Below are 22,596 nucleotides of genomic sequence, written 5' to 3' on the forward strand. Positions count from 1 at the left end.
CAGCTGCCCTTTTGTCCCAGTCTATAATTGACCATCGTCATTAATTTAAAGTCAGAATGATTGTTTCCAAGCTATATTTAGCCTGAAGCTTGCTTGCTCCTCAGACCTGATTAGAGGCTCGTGTGCCGAAAAGCTGCTGCTTGTCCCTGCCATGACAACTAGTCTGATAGAAGGTCTCATCTCTCCTCACAAACCTTCCCTTTCCTTCCTCGCCCTTGGTCAGGGGGCTTTCCTGGGGAAGTTGGGGTCGCTGGACCCAACACCACTCATCCCTGTGTACTGTGGAGTCAAGACAGCGGTGACATTCCTGCTGTGTTCCCAGGATCCTCGTGCATCAGATGCAGCCCAAGAAAATACAGCATCATTTCCTTTCTCAGCATATTCACTTGCTCAAGCAAATGTCTCCTGTCATGTGTGCACGTTGTCACTTCCAAAATCATTAGCCATGCAGTGCACGTTGCACTCGTGCACAGAAAACGTGCCTGTCCAGTCAGTGTGTGCCTTTATGTGTTTTCAAATCTGTGCCCCTAAACATAAGAATATAAGAACTGATTGAGCTTCATCGTGGGAGCTGCAGTTTCCCGAGGTGCAGTTTGGATTGCTGGACTAGGGAGCCAGGGAGGCACCCCTGCAGCTACAGGCTCCTGCTGCAGAGGTTACATATGGTCCCCAAGATTAGGAATTGCCTTGGTTTTGGGATGAGCAGTGTAAGCAGGTATACTTGTGTAGCCTCAAGTCTGACTCAAATAGGAGAGATGTCTGGAAGATGGGTATTTCTTAAAGATAGTCGAGTCAGAAGCCATCAGGAGACTAATACCTAGATAATAACTCACTTTAGCCTTGTCCATTGAAGTGCTGTCATCAGTTATAGGAATGGGACAAACCAAAAGTGCACCCAGGTCAGAATCCCATCAGTTTGCTAATAGCCAATGCCAAAGAAAGAGTCAAAAAAAAGGAAAGCATTTAGCAGTATTTGTCCAGCTGTTGCTCCCTTCCTCCAGAACTCATGAGTTTCTTGAGCTGGAGGTGGCACTTTTGCATCTAATAGCTTTGCTGGGTTTTGTTTCCATTTTAGTCCATTTCTCCAGTCCTTGCTTTAATCCAGGCAAATATCTCCTCAGCTTAAAGACACTTTAGGGGAAGAAGTATCTGCTTTTAAGATGGACATTTAAAACTTCTTCTTTAATTGCTATTGAGAGTTGTTAAAGTCATAGAACTTAGTACATGCCTCAAGGTCTTGTTCCTGAAATGCTGTCTGAAAGCTCTCTCTACCTGCCCCAAAATGATGCCCAGAGCTCTGCTGCAAGTTGGGTTTCACTCTGTTGTTCTCTGCTGTGCTTGCTACAAGCATTTGTATTAAGTAGAATTTATTCCTTCCATTTAAGAACACAAAGGCTTCATTAGAAAGTATTTGTGGGTGCAGTTGCCATCTTTTGTATCCCGTCATGTAGGATGGGCATTGGTTTTTTTAAGGATTTCCCCTGTGACAACACTGGGCTTATGTTGTTTCCTCCTCTATTTCTCATAGGTTCATGAAAGTGGCTGGAGGCACAGTGGATGCTGTTACCTGGCAACAGTAGGTATTCACCATTCCTTCTACTTTCCAACACTAAGTGTAGTGATTGCAGATGCTGAGGACAGAGCTCATGCCCTCTCTGGGTGTCAAAGGGGGCAGATGTGCTACGGCCACCTCTTCTGTTCTTCTGCTGCATTTAAATAGGTGAAAGAGGCTCTGCCCTTCCTTCTCGAGCCTCTCAAACAGTTACAGGACTGGATGTGTTAATCTTTACCTCTCCAGTTGAGACACAGGCTAAAAACACACTACCTGCATGCCTGACTTGCCAGATCACTGGAAACAGGGCTCTGCACTGGACTCCCAAGTCCCTGGAGGTGGCTAGGAGGACAGGCAGCTCTGAGGGTGGCCTGAGTAGGGAAAACAGGAAGGCAAAAGCCACATGTGACAGATGCATGGGACTATCTGAAAGCCCTTTTCCATTCACCCCAATCACTGTCTCCTCATGCCTGCTGGCATGAAGCTAAACTGGTTGGTCCAGAGGAGGGAGAGTCAGCTCAGTCCAGTGTTCATATATAATGCCCCAGTCCCCTTTCTGTTTTGTAAGGGTGTCCACAGACACACAGCTGTGTCCTACACTGCAGGTGGAGCCCCAGGAGCAAATATCAATGGAAAGGGGATGAAGATCCTGGCCCAGCTGGGGCTGACAGAGAGATGCTTATACCTGACTTTCCTTCTGTTTCTTACAAGTGCTGCAGTTCAGAAGATCAAAACTCTGAGCTGTAGCTCTGATATAACAAGCACAAAGTAGAGGAAAAGGTTTTCTTATTTGAGGGAAAATTCGTAAATGTCTCTTTCCTCCTCTTATTTCTACCTGCCCCAATTTGCATGCTGTGGCCAGAGTTAGGGTCCCCAGCAGGCTGTGACTCTCTGCAGGGGGAGTGCAAATGTCAGTGCAAAGATGAGGCAGTGTGCAAGCACAGCATTGACCCACAGCAAAAGGGTTTGTGGGGCAGGCAGGACTCTTTCCTGCCTCGGACACATTTCAGGGACTAGGATTCACTGAACCAAAAAAACTGTGGGGAGACCACCCTGTTCTCAGAAAAACTGAATTGCTGCCATGCTGGGTTAAACTTCCTATGCAGGACACTGGCCTTGAGCATGGGAGCCAGGGTCTCAGGTCCAAGTTGTGCTTGTGTGTGCTGCCCACCCAAGCTGGTTCTTCACAGTGACCCTTCATGGGGTGCTCGGGTTGCCTTGCTGAAGTGCAGCAGCAGAGTTTGTAAAGTCCACCTCTTGTAAAGGCCTTTTGGACACCTGCTCTTAAATAGAGCTTGGTGGGTTTTAAGATATGAGGTTTTCTTGAAAGTGCACCCATGGTCTGTGTGTCAGTGTGTTAAGCTTGGAGGCTCCTGTAGAAGCATCTGTTGGCATCTCAGGGTGGTTTATAGCCTCAGGCATGACCAGCACCCAGTAAGTCCCATTCCTGGAGCTTGGCTTGCCTCGATGTTGCTTGCTTGGGCGTTTAGCTCCTCGAGCTTCCCTGCCAGGCAGCAGCAGCTTGCTGCAATGGGAACAGTGGGGTAGCAGAGGATTTGGAGCAGAATTTGTGTTACTTACAGGCTCATGCTGTGCAATGATGATCTATCTCTCTGCTGGGAGTTTGCTTTTCATGATTACACGATGTGCTGATCGCATTTACTTAGTCCAGGAATTTTTTTCTGCAATGAGACTTGATCACTGGGCCAAGCCCTTGGATGAGTTAAAGGAACAAACTTCCAGGCTTCAGATGTGGAGTTTCATCTGGTGTGCAGGGAATCTGCCTGCACGGCTGCTTTGAAACCTTTTCTCTTAGGATCAGTGGGAAGTGCTGATAGGCTCTGGTGCTGAGCAGCCACGCTGAAGCAGCAACCTGTGAGCAGGAGGACTGATGCAGCTCCCCACGAGGGCTGGCAGAGCTGAGCTGCTGCCTGCTACCCATTTCCACTGCAGCATAGGAGCTGCTTCTCCCCCAGCCAGGGTTTGCAGCTCTGGAGATTGCACCCGTATGCGATTGTGTGGACTGGCAATAGCCACAGCTTCGAGCTGGGCTTCTGTACTGTTTATGAATAAATGTCAAAACAGTGTCTCATCCCTCTGCTCCAAACAGCAAAACAAAACAAAACAAGTTCCTTTGTATCCAAGAAGAAAATTATTAGCAGGAAACTAAACTGCTGTCTAACTTCAAGTATGAATATTTTGGTTCCAGACCCTAACATTCTCCTGGGATATTGGTTATAAATTTGTCAAATCTGTTATTCCTTTGAATAGTCTGTGCTGCATCCAGAAAGGGAATTGAGAAGGGAATATATTGCAGGGATCCCTGTTCTCTGTGTGAAAATAGAATCTATCTGAAATATATCTGACAGAAAAGAGACACTGGGTGGAAATAAGCAGCCTCACCAGCCTTTCTGAATGTGGTTTCACTTAGATAAGTAACTGAGCATATATGCCTTCCTTCAGAAGTAAAGTGTTGCTGTAGAGGGTTGTGTGAATGGCTTCGAAGTGCTCGGGGAATTACACTAAAGGAGGTTGTGACAGTGGCTCCAAGAGTTTTGTCATTTCACTGGTGATTTCGTTTGTTATGTTTGATTATGAGTAACTGCAGACCCCCTCAACCTTTGGATGTGGGTTTCCACTGCTCAGAATCCTCCCCACAGCCATCTCTTTGCTCTGCGCTGGTGTCCTCACACATCATGAAGATTCATTGCCCACTTAAAGCTGCAGCTGCGCCCTGGGCATACTCCCTCAGTCCATACAACTGGTTTTCCATTTGAAGTCTTGCACAGAACTCCGGGTTTGGCATATTTAATGGGTAAATTCTTATGCAATGCTGACTCTGAAGCACAAATCCCTACTACTTACAGGCAAAGTAAATATTTGCACCTTCAAAGTCAGTGGACATCTGTTCCTGTGGCTTCTTGGAGAATGCCATGTTTTCTTCCAAGATAGAAAGTCACTTGTCCTATGTGGCAAATCAGAGATGCCAGACACACAGGCATGTGTGATATGTTGCTTAAAATGCTTTTGGCTGGCTTGGTTTGGGTGACTTCTGACTTAGTCATGTTGAACATGCAGATGGAGATGCTCACAAGCAGTAGCATAGGGCAGATTTCCCACAGGTTCCAGTTGCCCAGCGTGTGCACACACACCAATGCATATACCAAGGGTATATATATGGGCTCGCATCAGCCTGTTGGGAGCTCAGAGTGCAGTGTCTTCAGAGGTTGTGCCTGGAGGAAGGAGCTGGATGAAGGAATTCCTGACCCATCTCCACCTGTAAATAAACCTGGTCAGGCCACAGCTTTGCCCACTGGACTTTCATCCTCTTCACTGTCTGATGGAGGGAACGGTCCCTGGCAGCATCATGGCCTGGGCCACCAGCACAGTCCCAGGCAGTGCCAGGGCATGACTGGGCAGATGGCATGGGCCAGGGCTGGCTCCCAGTGGTAGGAGAGGCAAAGGCACGTTGTCGGGGGGCAGAGAAAGGCATGACTGTGAGTTGTGCCTTTGGGCCAGAGAGCAGCCCCCAGTCTTTCTTCATCAGTGCACTTACTAATTGACTGGCGCATTCTGCCTCTCCTCTCCAGTGGGTGCAGTGGGGCAGCCCCATGTCCTGTGCTGCATATGGGGGTTCTGCCCTCTCCTTGTGAAGATGTTCTTGGATCAGGGCCATCTGTCAGCAGAGGTGTCACATTTTCACAGCTGTAGTGGCTGCAGGGTGTCATGCTAAAGGTGGGGATCTTCCCTGCTTAGCATCCCCAGCAGGCAGGTGCTCTAATTCCTAGCAGACTCCTCCTGTAGCAGCAAGCAACAAAGTAGATCCGGAAATTCCTGAGCTTTGGGAAGTGGGCTTTAATGTAATTAACTGCAACAGAAGAAGAGGTCAGATAATAGGGGCAAAGGTTTCTCTTTAAAATGAAGGAGAAAGTAAATGAAACCAGCTGCCCAAGAATCAGTGCACTGCCTTCATTATATGCGGGGCAATGCTTTTTGGTCCCATGCAGCAAACTGTAGATCTTTCCAGAAAACCATTTTAAATGCAGCACAAGACCTGGAGGTGAGAGGACAGAGACATGTAGCCAGCCCCAGAATCGCCCAAGTGCCCTGCCCTGCTGCCTGGCACAGTCCTTCTCTAGGAGTCACTGGGGAGTTGTGTGCAGCATAGCCAGTGCCCATGGTGAGCATGCTGATGTCTCCTAGGCTTTGGGGCCAATTCTGGTGCTGCACCGTACCCAGACCACTGACAGGTCTGTCAGCCTGTGTTGGAGAGGAATAGATTTTCCATGAGCTACATGTCCTCTGCCTCTGCAGAGCCTCAGCTGCCAGAGACTCCTGCCCATGCTGGGAAGGATGTGTCCATTCATGTCCTTTGGCACTCAGACCTTGCCGGACCAGGAGAGGAGCTTGTGGATACCGTGACCCTTGGGGCTGGCTCATCTTGGCTGCCTGGGGAGGTACTTGTCAGCACTGGAGCTCTCTGCAGCTGCTGCTGGCTTTTTTGGAGGTTGAAGAGTTTGTGACTGTTTTAGGGGTGTTTTTTTAAAGTCAAGTGCACTGAGTCATTGTAAATATCAGCAAAGCTGCAGTCTTTGCTCCTGGGAATAATCCACGCCTAATGAGCTCTTCTCCTGCTTTAAAGGCCTGACAGTTGTTTGCATTTTGTGGATTGGTATACTGCCTTTACTGATGGTTAAGGTTTCCAAAAGGATGTGCCCTCATCTCAACGATCTGAAGCCTACAGCTGGAAACAGCTCACCCATTCCTGAATAGCCAGGTATCGCTGCAGTCCTCAGTTCCTCTCTCTTCCTCGCAAGCCATGTGCAACTGATGCCATCTTCCCTCTTCCCCAGTTTGAGGAGGTTGAAAGTACCTGTTGGTGACCAAGAACTCATCAGGCAGATCTGCAAGAGATCCTTGCCATCTTACTGAAGTTTGTAATTGCCTTCATGATCTGCTTAAATACGTGAAGCGGAGGTGTTCCCCTCCTCACTCTCCCAGGAGATAGGCTACCAAGATTTCCTGAGACTGAAGCAGGTTTACTTCTGCCCTTCATGCCTCTACCAGTCTCTGTTTCTCTGCATTGTTAATGAAGCTGTCAAAAGAATGTGACCATGGCACTATCCCCGGGTATTTCTGATCCCTGTAGGGTCTGGGCTGTGCTCAGCACAGCAGCACCTTCCCAGCCTGCCTCCATGTGGTCCCCTGGAGGGCAGAGAACACCTTGTGCTTGAATGAAGTAATGAGGAGGTATAGGACTGTCTTTACTCTCCAAGGGGTTTATCCTGGTCTCCAAGACCATATTGGGTTGTGCTGACAAGCTAAACCCTGCACAAAGCCTGATGTATTGGACAGGTCATACACAAACTGAGGTAACTCTAACTCCATCTTTTACCTGTCAATGCAACCCTTTTATTGCCTTTCAGCCAGTTTTTGGCCCAGGTGATGGGGTTTTTAGTCCACAGCAGTCTGAAAAATAGTTTCTGTTCTGTTTTTAAGTGCCGTGCTAAAATCCAAACATCTGCCTTCCCCAGAGTCCACTGCTTTGTAATTTTGTCTTAAAAAGTAATCTGTGTAAACCCCACCACTGCCTGCTGCTCACAGATCTGCTTTCCTCCCGGCAGCCAGTGGTTCAATTGTGTGTAAGTGATCAAAATTATTTTGAACGCTTCCTAAATCCTCCCTGGAGTTAATATCTGCCCTTAGCACCTTTCAGTCACCAAGGACATACAGATATGCTCTTGCCTCCTTCCCCGGTTACACAGTGTTGGCATGTGCCTGGCATGTTTCTGTACTTCTCTGGGGATGCAGCTGGGACCGCACACCTGGGGGAGGGTTGACAGGGGAGGTTCTTCTTGTTTAATGCATTTGCAAGTTGAGCCTGTAATGCAATTCTGCTCTGGGACAGTTAGCGACTTGGAGCAGTGAGACATAAAAATCCTCTCTGAGCACTTGTGCATGTTGCACATGTGCCAGGTGCTCTGGCTGAGGCTGAGTTAGCCCACAGCATCCTTTGGGATGCTCCTGCATTCCAGCACCCAAGTGAAGGAGCCACTACGACTGCTACAGCTGCTCACCATTGCAGATGAGATGCCTGTTATGGAGAAAGCAGCCCTGGAAAGGTGAATTCACTTTTCTTCAGACCCCAGATCTTTAGCCCATTAGGTATCCTAACACTCATGGCTGCACTGAGGTCTGCAGAGAAGGAAAAGGGCCTGTGTAACTCTGGTGAATTCTGAGTGGATGTAGCTCCAGTGAGAGATGGGAGGCAATGACTAGCCCCACCAGCATAGTCACAGGTGCTGTAATTCCTGGAACCCTCCATCCCCCCAACATGGCTCTGACACGCTCTGGGGCTAACTGTGTTGAGCAGCTGATGCACACTGCAGAACTGGGAGAAGGTTCAGAAAGCTTCTCTTGCAAAACCTATTTATCAGCTAAAGGACCATTCCGGGGGGTGTGCCAGTGCACGCTGTAGCAGGCATCCTGGGGTACCTGCATGGCTGGGAGGAGCCTCTGGGATATGTGCAAAACCTGCCACTGCTGCTTGCATGGGGCAGAGATGACAGCTCAAGACACTTCTTCAGAAGGAGCAGGTTGGGATTACCTCTAGCCACAGGGTAAGTGCGCTCTGGGACAGATTGCTTCACCTTATGGCCTGGAGCCAGGAGGCAGTATTGAGGCATTCCAAAGCCTTCCTCTCACACTTAGATGATTCACATAGAGATGGGCAGCACTATAGCTATGCTTTATGTAAGCAAGCACATGGAGAGCAGGAATAATCCCCATGTATGGGAAACGCTCCCTGGCATTCCCAGGCCAGAAGGTATTTCTGTGAGAGCAGGATTTCCTCTGCAGGTAACCGCCACAACATTTCTTGAGTGGAGGAATCAGTTGCAGATTTTGCTGGAAGAGCAAGCAAGAAAGGTGCAGATGGTGTGAGGGGGCTGCAAAGCCTTTGCAGGTGGCATTTTGCTCCCAGCCTTTGGCATTCTGCTCCCAGAATTTCACCAGCAAAAGTTAAGAAATTGCAAAACTTTCCATGATTCCTGCAGTGCAGGATGCTCAGCATTTAGGGTGCGTCCACCTTATGCCTTGTTCTGGATACTGAAGCATCTGCCAGACACAGGCATGGCTGAAGGGCCAGGGCAGGACAGGGTGCAAGCAGAGACTCCTCCAGAGCAAAGGAGGCTTCTTGGCGTGGTACAGCAGCAGGAAAGGAGGGCATGGTTTTGGGGCAGAGCTACTCCCAGCTGTCTGATCCTCGTCTTTTTATTTTCCTTCCAGTTACTACATTGATGGTCGGGTGGCCAAAGTGACGGACTTCCTGAAAACACGCCTGTTAGACACACTCTCTGACCAGATCAGGAAAATCCAGAAAGTACGTGAGTGGAAAGGGTCTGCAGGGCTGAGGGGACACTGTGCCTGTGGTGCCTGGCCATGGCACAGCTCATGGTCAGGTACAGGGCTCAGCGCTGATGCACTCCCAGGGGAGCTGGTATGGGGTGGGGATGGAGGATGGAGGATGGCTGCTGGGGTGGCTGTGCTCCCAGCCAAAATGCAGACAGCCCTCATGCAGGGATGGGGGAAAAGACCAGGCAGCACAATGCCTGGTCCCAGGGTGGGATGTGTGGCAGGTTGTGAGGGAAGCGGCCACGTGCTGCAGCACAGCATGGGCTGTGCAGGTGTGCTGGGATGCAGGCTGGAGGCACAGGGCAGGGGCAGAGACAACATGCAAAGCCGTGCTAAGGCAGCTGACTGGCTTGAGTGTCCCATCTGTCTGTTCCTGAAGGGAACAGCATATAATGAGGGTGTTCTCTGAAACTGGCTTCCCAGGACAAGGGGATGAGTGAGCAGTCAGGCAGTACCAAACCATCCCAAGCACCGCCGGTGCCCAGCTTGCTCAGGAGGGGTCTCCTACTGCCATATCTTGCCCCACTTGTTCACAGTGCCTGAAAATGTTGCTTGCAAAGTAGTGACAGTTGCATTCCCAGAGTGACTATCACTAGTGGAGATTCATGACCATTATGAACAACTGCATTTTTTCCCTGATGATCATGTTTTGACTGTGTCATAAAACCCAGCTGTTGCTGACATATGGTGTCAGAGTCTATAGATCTGCCTGGCTAGTGAGTGCTCCTTTCCCCACTGGTCCAGGGGACCCAGCTCACATCTCTAACATTGGGATAGGTGACAAGGGCTTTTCAGGGTCTCCCTGCTTCAGCTGATATGGGGGCCAGAGCTGTGACTGACACGCTCAGCTGTCAGTCCTGGAAGAAATAAGGAACACCTAGTGAGTGGGAAAGGCTTTAGGGACTAGAGGAGGTGTCTGTCCATCTGTCTTGTCTAGGTTTTCAAATCATACCACTCACCACAATGTCTCACTGTTGTAATTCCTGCAGGGAGAAACCATAGAATGAGTAAACAACTGAAAGAGGCCCTGGGAAAGGGGATGAGAGGGTCGGCGCAGCAAAGCTGGAGGAGAGAAGCCGCTTTCTGAGTCCTCTGGCACAAGCTGGGAATCATCCATGTATGTGGATGATCCTCCTGCTTTTGGGAGGCATGGCAGGGTGGTCAGTGGGATCTTTGTGGGGCAAGTGAGAGACATCAGCTGACCCTGCTTCCTCTGAGAGTATAATACCACATGAAAAGTGGTGACATGTGTCCCACCTCTGCTGCAAGTCAGGAACCTGCTGGGAAGGGAGTGGGACCCCATCCGTCCCCAGACCAGAAGCAGCAAGGAGCTGCCCTTGATGCAGGTTGAGGGAACCCTCATACCCACGAGGCAGAATTGGCTTTGCACAGGGCAGGGCTGGGGAAGGGCTCTCCTGGGAATGCCAGTGTGGCTGAGCAAAAGCACAGCACTGGGTGCTAATAGCCTCCAGCTTGGCTCTGAGTCCCTGCATCCTGCCGGGGCTGATTAGAGCAGCTGGACTTGTCCACTTCCCTGTTTTATTGCTTCCTCTCCGACCGGGGAAGGTGGCGGGCTTAGATAATTACAGGCAGGATGCCAACACCTCTGGGGCTTCAGTCAGGGTTGTCGACTCTCACAGGCTGTGAGTGGGAGGCAGCCCAGAGCTGGCGTATTTAACATCTTTGAGGGATCCCAGTCCATCCAGCACATTCCAGCGCTCCTCACTAATGGGGCAGGATCCATCAGGCTGCGCAGAGCGTTCCTGGGGCCTCTGGGTTCGCAGACATCTGGTCGCTGAAGTTTGTCACCCAGCCTGGGGAAGTGAGATTGCAAGAGAGAGGACAGGGTGTTGCGTGGTGCAGAAGGTTGCTCATGCCAGGAGAGGGCAGCTCTGGCCATCTGAGCCCTGCTGTCCCGACTGGCATCTCACAGGTGTCTGCACTGCTGGCTGAAGCCTTGTAAGGGGTGGCCCAGCATGCTCGGATCTGCATGTCCCACCTGTGCCATGGACCCCTCGGATGGCAAAGAAGCCCCTGCTCAGCCACGGGACCGACTATCCATGCCCAGAGGAATCCCATGGCTTTCTCTTTGGGTGTCTGCCTTTCCTCCTTGTGGCTCCAGTACACGACCCAGTGCTCCCACACTGCAGAGCCATTGGAGCTCGGGGGCTCCCCATGGCTGGCAGCCACCTTGCATGGGGATATGGAGAGCTAATGTGACATGGGAGGGCAGTATATGGGATGGAGTGCATAGGGAGGTTATAGGGGAAGAGCAGGGTCCAGGACTGGGAGCATGAGAGCACATTTGGGAGGGCATGTTTGGAAGAGCTCCAGAAGATGGGTAGTGGGTATGTGGCAGTGGCAGGAGAGAGTGAGGAATAGTCTCCCATCGCCAAACTATGGTGAAGACACATAGTGACATGCCAGGGCCAGGCAGGCACTGACTGCCCAGCAGCACCATCACCAAAGGCCTCCATAAGTCTTCCTAGGGTGTAGGACAGGAAATGTATGCCTCGGCTTTAAATCACAAGTGCGCCAGAATAACTTTGGTTTCTTTTGTCTCCTGTGCAGGTAGTGAACACGTACACACCAGGGAAGAAGATCTGGCTGGAAGGTGTTGGCACAACCTCAGCCGGAGGCATGAACAACCTCTCCGATTCCTATGCGGCCGGGTTCCTGTGAGTGACGCCGGCTTGCCAGCACCAGGGCACTGCCACCCCCACTCTGGCGGGGCTGCAGCACCAGGCTCAGGTGCTGCAAAGCCACTGCAGCTGACAGAGGGCAAGCTCCATGCACCCCTGAACCCCCCTTAGTAGTCCCTGGCAGCCTAGGTACTGTTATTTTCTCCATTGTATCCCTATTACCCCTCCTCAGCCCTGCTTTCCTGTAGGTAATCCAGCCTCTGGCATACTCAGAGAAGCAGAGTAAGGAGGGAAGTACACTAAATCCCACACTGGTACCATGCCTGCAGGGCATGGGCATGGACAAGAGGTGTGATCCAAGAATGCCAGCTGTGGCATCCCAGGGCTGGCATCCCAAGAGGCTTGCCTCAGCAGTTTGGGATTGCCCAGATCTGCTACCACTCTGTGTTTTTGATTCAGGCTGCAGCCACTCATCTTTGCATGCATTCACCCCCAGGGCACCTACCCAGGGAGAGGGCTCAGGGGGAATGTCAGGGCTCAGCTCTGGAAACTGTTTTCTCTCCTTTGAAGATACAACCATTCTTGGCTCCTGGGACTCGTTACTGGTACAGTCCCATGGTCTGGACATACTACTGCAAAGCCTCAGTTCAGATCTTCAGCACTGGCCATGATCAAAAAAGATGGAGGAAAATTATCCAGGCTTTGCAGGGAAGCACAGGGACATGCGTGGGATATCAGGGCTGTAAGGGTTGGAGACCTGTCCCAGGGGGTGTGAGAAGACAGGCTGGTGCAAAGGTCCAGTCTGCCCCCCTCGGACAGTGGGTGTAGAGTGCTGGCAAGCTGTGGGAACACCCTGGGCTCTGGGCACAGGGATGAGACGTTGGGATGCATGCAGGGGCTCAGGAGCGGTGTTGGGACACGCAAGCTGAGCACAGCTGAGGCAGAGGTGGCTGCAGTGGGGCATGCAGGTTTTCCGGGGCAAGGACAGTGGGAGCTGGTTAATACCCAGCTCACAAAACCATCTGAAGGCTTCAGCTCAGGTGCTGGAGCAGACATCAGGTCAGATGCATGAGAGTGGCTGTGCCACTGGGGCCAGGTCATCCCTCCATGGTGGTCTCTCCATGGTGCCCTGACTCTGTTCACTCTGTCCCCAGGTGGCTGAACACACTGGGCTTGCTGGCCAGCCAGGGCATCGATGTGGTGGTGCGGCATTCCTTCCTCGACCATGGCCACAACCACCTGGTGGACCAGAACTTTAACCCCTTGCCGGTAGGTCTGCCCAGGGGCGTTGTGCTGGCACTGGCTTCTCCTTGCACATCTGGAGGGATTCTCTCCTTGTGGCCTCTCTGAACTCTGCTGGAAAATGAATTTTCCAGATCTGTTTCTTGCAGTGTTAATAGAAGACATTAGTTCATGTCAAGTGTAACATGTTGGTGGCAGATGGGAGAGCGATACCTCTGAAACTTCATCTAGTGTCCAGGGTTGGTAGCACAGGAGGGAGGCGGGTGCCACTGGGGGGGGGCCAGTGCAGACTGTGGATTTGGAGGGACATATATGGCAAGACCATCACACATAGCATGGGGCACACAATCAGATCTCTAGTGTTGAGCTGGCCTGGGGGAAGCCAGACTAGAGCCTCAGCACTCGATTTCAGCACTCTAGAAACGAAGGTGAAAAGCATTCCTAGCTTGACAGTGAGCAGCGGTCCTCACCAGTGCCACACAATATCCCTCACTCTTCAGAAGCACCTGGGCAGAAGGGAACTCTCAGAACACATGGTGCTGATAATGAAAAACCCTGTTAAAAGTAGCAGGTTTCCTTTTCCCGTTGGGGCTAGTAAATATGCTGCCTTGTAAGCATAGTGCCTGGCAGAGCAGCTGGGTGCTCTGCATCTGCACTTTAAGGGATTTATGGGTCCATGACCCAGCAGGCGCTGCTGGCAGGCTGGGGATCCCTGTTGGAGAGATGCACAATTCTGACAGTCTGAACTTGCCTTTGATGCTGTGCTTGGATGTTGGTGGGTGGCTGCAGGGGAGCAGAGGCTGCGGGAGCTGTGTCTCAGTCAGCTCTACCTACTTGGCCGATGAAAATGGCATCCCTGTGACAGCATCCCTGAGCATTGGGGTGGACACAGGAGGTGTTGATGAGACACAAGGTCTCTGCTAACCCTCCCAGCATGGCATGGTGGTTGGCTCTGGAGAGCAAACCAGTCAGCAGGAGAGCATGGTCCCCTGCCTGTGCTGCTCTGGGTATCTCGTGGAGCACCTAGGTCTGCTCGCACATGCAGCCTTCCAGCAAGCATACCTGCCAGATCTGGGGGCCCAGGCTGGGGGAAGTCTTGGGGACTTTGAGCTTTGTTTGAAATGAATCTGAGCCTGCAGCAAGCACTTGATGGCTTTCTTCTGAAGAGCCAATTTCCCTGGCCAAACCACATCGTCGCCTTCCCCAAGGCTTCAGGGCCCCCTGGATTGCTCCCGGGTGCAGGCCAACATCTGCCTGCTCTGTGGACAAGGGCAATGGGTGGCTGTGGCTCTCCCAGCACAGCAGGTCAGAGGGTGGCCCATGGCCAGCTCTGCCAGCACAGTGTGCAGTGGCCCCAGAGTGGCTGGAGCAGGCATGCAGTTAGGAACAGGATTAAAGCCAGGGAAGGAGTTAAAGGAATAAACCTCAGGCTGTTAAACACAATGAAAGTCTTTAAACTGGATTTTGCTGTTGTTTTAAAGATAAGTCTCCCAATAAGTTAGATGTCAATCTCCATCATGATTGTTTCCTCACTCTCCCATGCTCCTTCAGTGCTGATCCCACATATTCCTGCACAAACTGTAGAGGTACTTCCCCAAACCTTTCCCTCCATTCCTGTGCTATAAAAGAGCCACGGGCAGGTGCAAACCAATGAAGGGTTTGAAAGCTATGAACTCCACAAAGCCCAACGAGACCGGGCCGTGACCTGCTCTGCAGGACAGTGGCTGCTCTTTTCCCGTGGGAGCTATCAGGGAGATGAAAGCCGCTGGCTGTACCTGCGCGGGGCCGCGGCACTGTGAAATACAATCTGCTCATTAGCTGCCATGACAAAGAGGTTTCCGCACGTCGGCTGGGCGTGAGGCAGCTGCCTGCTGAGAGAAGGGCTGCACCGCCGCAGCATCAATCACAGCTCCAGCTGGCAGCTCCTCAGGGAACTGGGAGCCAAGGCTGGGCTCCCCATAGCAGTCTTTGCACCTCCTTCTCTTCCCCTGCCACTGCTGATGCCTGCTTGTTAGATAAAAGGATGGTGTGTTTCAGGACGATGAGCTGAAGCTGAGCCTTTTACAGCGGTGTCCTTAACTACCAGCTAGCTGCATGGTCCAGAGAGAGTTTCCTGCATGGTCCAGGGACAGTGCAGAGATGCAGACACAGCCCTTCATTCCTATCTTAAAGAGCCTCTCATAAAAACCCAAGTGATTTGTAGTCTGTCACCATACAAGCACTATGCTGGTGCTACACGAGCCCTCCTCCCTGTCCTTCAGCTGGATCCCTTGGATCCACGTCAGTACCATCTCTGTTAAGATATGTTACAGTGGACGGCATAAGAAAGCTCATAACGTGTGGCGAAGGTGTCATGTTGGGGAATCAGGAAATAAAAATAACAGGGATCACTTAGTGAACAGCACAGTGGGAGCCTTGGTTTCTAAATCACCCTGTTTCTTTCTTCCTCTCCCACGGGAGTGCAGCTCTGAGTGGATTTTTTATGTCCAGGGGAAGGAGCGGGCAGATCACCACATTGCTCTATGTATAGCAGAGTGGCAGTAGCTGTTGCGGACTGTGCTGTGAGCTAGCGAGGGTTGCCAGCTCGTCAGGTGGGTAGAGAGCATGTCTGCTCTCTGGGCATAGGCACCAGGCAGTAAACATGGGCAGCCTGGTGGGGTTTGCTCTGTGCTTTTTGAGGGTTAGCCTTGCCTTGGCTTGAAAATAAACTTCCAATCTCTTCGTTTCAGTGGGAAATGCAAGAGCACCTGGGAATAGCTGCTTGCGGGCAGGGTCGCAGTGAAACCTTGAAAGCAGAGGTTTAAGTAGGTCTATCCCTGGCTTTGCACTGTGGTGGCTTGCAAGTGCAATGTAGCCTGACTCCCCAAAAATGGTCTCAGGTGGCAGAAGCGTGGCCAAGGGGCCCTGCAGCTTCCCAGTGAAATTAGGAAGATGCTCACACCTCTGCTGGGCTTTCCACACGCTGACTCATGAGCTAAGCAGGGACTTATGGCTTTTGGGGCATTTTGCAAGGGGCATGGCCTTTGTGCCCCCCATCCAGGTCCTTCACCCATGGAAGAGCAGCTTGAATGCCCATCCTGGCTGCCAGAATTGCCCATTCACCCTCTCTCTGAGCTCAAGTGTTTTACTGTCTTGTTATTTTTGAAACAACATTTTCATGTATGGTTGGAGTGCTTTTTCTTCCTGAGTGATTGGGGCAGTCAGTCATATAATAGTAAGAGCTCGTGCTTGAGAAGCCCTTCAAATAAGCCTTTCACAGGTACATAAGTCTGTCTGCCTGCACTTAAACCCACCTGTACATGTGAGGGACTGAGGAGTGGAGGGAAAGAGGGCAGGAACAGCACCAATATTTGCTCTTCACAGGGCAGTGCCTCTGAAATGCTGATCTGGCATTTGGTAGCTCTAGGATCATTTCAGACATGCAGCTTACACACTCTATCTCTCTTTCCTTAATATCTTTCTGAAACAGTCCAGAGGGATGCCATACATTTATTTCACCCCAGACAGGCATAAGATTTCTCTTCAGATTGTTACAGAATGTTAAAGACCTTTTTCAATGCTCTTCCACATGGTACTCACCTCTTTTTTTATCCATCCTTGGTAGTGATTTCTGCTCCCTTAAGGTAGAATGCTATAAGGTTTTACCTATGCAGAGAAAAAACTTGAGCATATTTCTAAGTAGGGCTTGAGGAACATAAGCCCCATGGAAAAGCCAAAGCTGAAAACCAGACTTCCACTTCCTGATAACTGTGGCTCCTCTTGGACCTTCCCCTAAAGACTGGACAGTAAGATACTAAGGCAGACACTAAAATTTCTTTTCTGCATATAAAGTTCATATGCAGCATGAGAAAGTCCCAGAGGGATCACAGGGTGAAGCGACAGCAGGGGCTGCCTGCTCAGCTGTGGTGGTGGAAGACAATATGATATTGCCTGTGAATTGATGGCGTCCTTGAGAAAGTATCACAGCAGTGTGAAGGTCTGTGCCCAATGGTGCTGTGATCAGATGCTTGGACGCTGCAGGTGATTTTTCACCTCCTTGGCTTTGCCCAAAGGCATTGATGAGAACTCAGTGGGAAAGAGTATTACTGTCTGTCCTGGAGGAGGGGGGACCCTGAGCTCCTACTGCATCTGTCCTTAGTGATTTGTATCCTTCCCCATGGGGCTTTCGCAAAAGCCTTGGTATGAACAAGCTGAGTGCCAGGCTGCAACCATCCATAGAATCTCTTGGGGTCCATGGGGCAGAGCCGTGGTGCGAGCTATGTGCTTGGGCTGCAGCTGGCAATTTGGTACCAACGGCGCTTGCCCAACATGTCCCAACCATCAGGGCATGGGTTGGGCCTCCCAGTCTCTGGGTGCACAAAGGCAAGGGGCCATCCAATGAGGTGCCAGGAGAGTGGGAGCGGGTCCCCCAGCCATGCTCCCGCCTACTGCACGTACACACTCCCTGGTGCGCTCGTTAGCTGAGCTGGCTTGGCAAGAGGCGCTGCTAATTGCAGCTGGAGGTCCCAGCCGTCTCCCCGAACGGTGCCTCTCCCACCCCTGTGCTGCACCAGAGGGGCCCCAACCTGGCCAGGGCTGTGGGGGCTGGGTCCTTGCCCACCTGTGCCCATACCCACCCCGGGGGGCCAGGGGAATTCAGCTCTGCTGCTGCCCCAGCCCATCTGCACGTCCAGCACTGAGTCACCGCGCTGTGCACACACAGCCATCTGAGCTGCCAGAGCAGAGCTGTGGCTGCCGTTCCTCTCCCAGGGACCCTCAGCTTCAGGTCACCATCTAGGAGAGGGTGGTTGGGTCAGACTGCTAACAGAGAGGTGCCATGGGTCATGCAGGCAGAGGCATGGTCCCAAGTATGGGAGTGACAGAGGGTAGGGAGGGAGAGTAGGTTCAATGGAGCTCACACACACATGGAAACTGTTCCTGATGATCATAAATCTGCAGCACGGGTGTATGGCACCCCCATCTGCCCTGCACGCTGGAGCACTAGCTCTGGTGGGAGCAGCGCCTACAGACAGGGGAAGGGTGGGAGAGGCAAGGACTGGCAGAAGCTGTTGGTGGGAGGGAGGGATCAAATCCCGGGCAGTTCAGGTGTGCATGGGGGAAAGGCACGAGAAGTCAAGCTGAAACATGGTCCGCTGAAGGGCAGAGTGGAAATGGTGCCCTGCAGAAATCTCCCAGCCAGCCTTGGCACAAGTGCCTAAAGCAGGGCATCCCCTCCACTGCCTCGTCTTTTCTACCGTGTCTCAAGGACTGAGGCATTGTCTGCTTTCTGCACTCTCATTGCATTCATCCTTCCAGGAGTTCCAAGTTAGCTCCGAGGATCATTTTATCTGTGAACAAGGAGACAGATTTAAAGCACCTAAACTCTTGCTCACTGTCACATTTGGTTAAGGCACCTTTCCCTCTTAGTGCACCAAAAAAAGGTCTCTGAAGTTCATATGCTTGGACTCGCAAATGCATCAAAGTTGTGCTGCAGCTAGCAGCTCTGGCACCCACCCACTGGAGCTGCAAGACGTGCAAACCTGGAGCTGGGTTGCTCCTCCCACACTGGAGGGTGGAGCAGAGACAAACTCCATCTGGGACCAGCAGCAGTGGCTTGGTCTTGGGAGGGTGGACACAGCCACTGCTCACAATCTCCCAGAAGCACTATGCTAGTGACAGACCTGCCCACCTTGGTGACAGAGCCATCCCAGCGCTGTGCAGGAGGTGAGACAGCAAGACCCTTCTCAGGAGAGGTTGGTGTTCTGGAAGAACAGGAAGCAGAAAAGTTGTGTTTGGTTTCCAAGCTTTCTGATCTGGCAGCTCCACTCCTTGTAGCCTCCGCTGCCTGAACCCTATTAGGAAGAGGTGATGACAAAGGAGAGGTTTATCTGTTCCTCCATCTGCTCAGCTCCCCAGGAAGGCGGAGGCCATTGACTAGGGCCAGCTTGTGAAGGGCAGTAGGCAGGGACCCCTTCCACTTGCCACTTTCCCAATGCCTGGGTAGGCTGTCCCCTCAGTGCCACTGGTGCCTGGCAGTGATTCCTGTAGCTGCTGCTCCCATAGCAGGAATTTTGTGTTAATGTTGGTGTTTGGTCTTCCTCCGGGATGGAGAAGAAAAAAGAAGAGAAAGAGACATGGGAGAGGAGCTGAGCGAAGGGTGCAGTGGCTTGAAGGCTGGAAAGATGTGGTGCTTATCTGAGCCTTGGCAGGTTTAAGCTGCTGGCACAGCTCCAGGAGACCATGGGGGCTGTGGGATGAGGGGCTAATACTCAACCCAAAGACAGAGCTTGCAGTGCTGCTGGCACCAGTGGCTGAGAACTCTGCTTTCTGAACGCATGACTGCACATACATTACCAGGTTATTTTGGATGAGAGGGACTCTCCTGTCTGTCCTCGCATGCTGTGCTTCAGAACTTATTGCAAAGCAGGAGCTGAAGTCAAGGCAAGAGCTCAGCACCCTGTAGCTCTTGCTTAAAATCCTGGCTTGAACACAAAGTGCCTACATGTCACTGAAGCTGGTCGTTTTGGGCAGTAGATTGCACTAACCATGGCAACCCGCAAATTGGACCTAAAAGCATCACTCGTTATGTTTGCCTATCCCTCATGAGGGGAGCATCAGTGTCTGAAGCTGATGATTTTGACTTCAGCAAATGTTGCCTTTGGGGTGAGGCTCTGTCCTCCTCTGCTTGTCACAGGACCTTGCACAGGGTTTGGGTGAGAAAACCTTGAACTCCCACAGTCCAAGAAGCACATAAAACTCAGGGATAATGTTAAAAGCAGCGTTAGTCCAGCCATGCTGAAGGAGCAACTTGCTATGGCTCGAACAGGATGTAGGGAACTCCACAGGGAGAAAGATTTGGATGCTGAGGTTCTCTTTAATGTACTGGAAAAAGAGAGAACAAGAACCACTGGTTGGAAGCTGAAGCCAGACAAATTCAAGCCTAAAATAAGGAGTGGGATTATTAATAATGGGGATGTTTAACCGCTGAAACAGACTCTCTGGGAAGTGGCAGCTTCTCCATCTCTCCAAATCCTCACAACCACAGTCACCACTTTCTGGAAGATGCTTTTGCCAAAAACAAGACATTGGGCTCAACAGAGTGATAAAAGAACAAAGCTCTCTCCTGTGATGTTCAGACCAGCCAGCCCTTATTTCCAGTTGCTTGGACTGTGGAAAAAATGGAGGTGAAGGTGCAGGAATGGAGCAATCTGTCACAGGCTGTTGAAACTGGAGTGTGCCCAAGGCACAGACGAAGAGCTTGGGCAGCTTCAGAAGATGGAAGAAGCAAGAGGAAGAGGAATAGGGTAAGCAGCTGATGCTGCTGGTGACTTAGGGAGATACAGCCATGCGCCGACAGCCTCAGCCAGAGGAGGCCGTACACCACAGGGTCACAACTTGCTCCTTTGAAGTTCAGCTGCCTTTGCTAGTTACAGCCCCCAGCGGATTGAAGGGCCGCGGCTCTGTTATTCTGGTTTTCTGATTATGGAAACACCTTCTCACACGTGATGAGCGCAGAGCTGAACAAACTCAGGTGGGCTGTAAAGCTGCTTCGCTGCCTCTAGGAGAGAGTGGGAATACGCTCCTCCAGTCCTCCTGATGGCTCTGGAGGTGGGAGGGTCTGGTTAATAGTTCTGCCTAAGGGTCTGCCTAATCAGCCTTGTTTCCAAAAGCTGAAGTCTCCAAAAGCTCCTGCAATGAAGTAAAATGTGCAAAGAGATCAAGTGGGAGCCGCTGGGCTTTCCCTGTCTAGTGGAAAGCTTGTAGGTCTTCACTGGCCCCATGGGGCTCAGAAGATGAGGCTGGTCTGAGCTCTGTACTTGAGAGCTCACTTGAGACAAGTGCCCCTCCTGCCCATGAATCAGGAGGGGCAGGACGGGAGACCTCTTGGGGCACAGGAGGGCTCTGCCTTCAGGTGCTCCTCACCTGCAGCACTGCAAAGTAATTAAAGCAAAGTAATTAAAGCAAGAAAGCTCCCTTGATTCCCATGGGACTAATAGCAAACTAATAGCTTCCTGTCTGCTATTCCTCCTCTACCACTACAGCTGTATTGCTGGCTCAGCCCTCATAATGGGAGCCCTCCAAAAGACAAATCCTTTCTGCAGTTGCACGGGAGCCACTCATTTCCCTGGGCATTGCCTGGGCTGCCTCTGACAGGATGTCTGACTCCACACTGGAAGGCAGGCACGTTTCTTTGCAAGGGATATGTGGGTGCTGCCAGCCTGGGGAACTTGCTTGCACAGGGTTTGCCACATAGTGGGTGCCAGCTGCTGTCAGGGGCCCAGGAAGAGGTCACTGATAAGCAGAAAAATCACCCTGTTTGCAGCCAAGCTGGGTTTCAAGAGCAACTGTTTCCCAAGCTGGTCACCATTTGAACAGGAGCAAGTAGCTGCAGGTGCCCAGCAGTCTTGGTGTGATATTGACTGGAGTTCATTCATGGCCAGTGGAAGGAGCAGCCCTGGAGCACGAGCCGAGATGGGGGAAGTGCCTTCACCCAGCAGGTTTGTTTCCATCATGCTAGATGTGTGTGTAATTTATCATCCAAGTGCTTGGTGTCACCAGGTCCTGGTAATTTATTGCAAGTAACGTGATTTTGGCCCCCAACACAAGAGGACTTGTGATGACGCAAAAAGATGCAGCTGTCTTCAGTGCTTCCCTGCAGTGATCTGAAGAGTTCAAGTGCCTCGAGACTGGTGCTGATGACTCCTTTTTCAGGCCCGGGTCATTTTTCTCACCCTCCTTTGAACTCTCTTTGGTATTTTCACATCCTTCTTGAAACTGAGACTTTGGAGCTGGTCTTGCCAGCAAGGCGAGATAAAATCACTGCTCTCCCCTCACCTCTTGCAGATGGTGGAAGGACAGGACAGTCCCTGCACTACAGTGGAGCATTGCCTGTGCCAAAATGCTGCATGCTCAGCAGTGATCATCTCACACTTTGCAGAACAGCTCACCCTGCATCACTGATGACTGCCTTACCCATCTCACAGCATCTGCACGTTTTTTCTCAGAAAAGCTGTGTACTCTTAGCTGGATCAGAAGCTCACAAAACATAGCCAACACTTTCCAGAGAGACAAGCATTTGTCCTTGTGCCCAGCCCAGGAGACACTGAATGGTGCAGCCCTGCCCATGAGCCACCAAGGCAGGAGCCTGGGGCTCAACACCCCCAGCTCTGCAGGGTTTGTCAGAGCACACTTGGGATAAGTGTGTGCTAAGATATGAGATTTGGCAACAACTGGGGCAGGTTATGGGGCTGGGCAACTCCCCGTACCCCCACATCACAAACTTTGCTGCTGCTGAGCCTTGAGAGTGGAGGGATGCTGATGTTGAAGCAGCAAACCAGTGGGGACCACATAGCCCAGAGGGATAGGTGCTCAGATGGAGGCTGGAGCTTGCTGTGCCAGTTACCCATTGGTGACAAAACCATCAAGAGCCCCCTGCAGAACAACTCAAGACCCATAGGGAAATCCTGAGGGCAGACACCAAGCGTCTGGCCTCTATCACTCCCATAACTTGTGGGTGAAAGCAGCATCTCATCAGTGGAAATGCTGAGGGGGCTGCTAGAATGACCTCAGAACCTGAGCTGACAAGTAGGTCGGGACACCAACTAATTTATTTTTCACTCATGACCATGGGACTAAACACTACAGCCTGTGCTCACCTTTGGTCTAGCTGTAAATTCAAGTAATTACGCATCTAATGATGCCAACTAATCAGAGTGTCTCACCAGAGAGCTGGCAGTGTGCCAGGCACTGTTTCTCCTGTCTGCCATG

General features: G+C 51.4%; 1 protein-coding gene across 3 annotated transcripts in view; it reads left to right on the forward strand.

Annotated features, from left to right (window-relative positions):
* The window catches only part of HPSE2 (heparanase 2 (inactive)), a 110,623-nt gene that overhangs the window by 83,855 nt on the left and 4,172 nt on the right, over positions 1 to 22,596 (forward strand). For 2 of the 3 annotated variants that reach the window (XM_064663030.1, XM_064663032.1), the window contains 4 exons: positions 1,529 to 1,576; positions 8,840 to 8,933; positions 11,537 to 11,643; positions 12,762 to 12,876. In XM_064663030.1, the coding sequence (XP_064519100.1) occupies positions 1,529 to 1,576; positions 8,840 to 8,933; positions 11,537 to 11,643; positions 12,762 to 12,876 (364 nt within the window). The remainder of the gene's footprint in view (positions 1 to 1,528; positions 1,577 to 8,839; positions 8,934 to 11,536; positions 11,644 to 12,761; positions 12,877 to 22,596) is intronic. The other variant, XM_064663031.1, reaches the window with a different exon arrangement.

The sequence above is a fragment of the Pseudopipra pipra genome, chromosome 8 (genome assembly GCF_036250125.1).
Source record: "Pseudopipra pipra isolate bDixPip1 chromosome 8, bDixPip1.hap1, whole genome shotgun sequence".
Classification (NCBI taxonomy): Eukaryota; Metazoa; Chordata; class Aves; order Passeriformes; family Pipridae; genus Pseudopipra; species Pseudopipra pipra.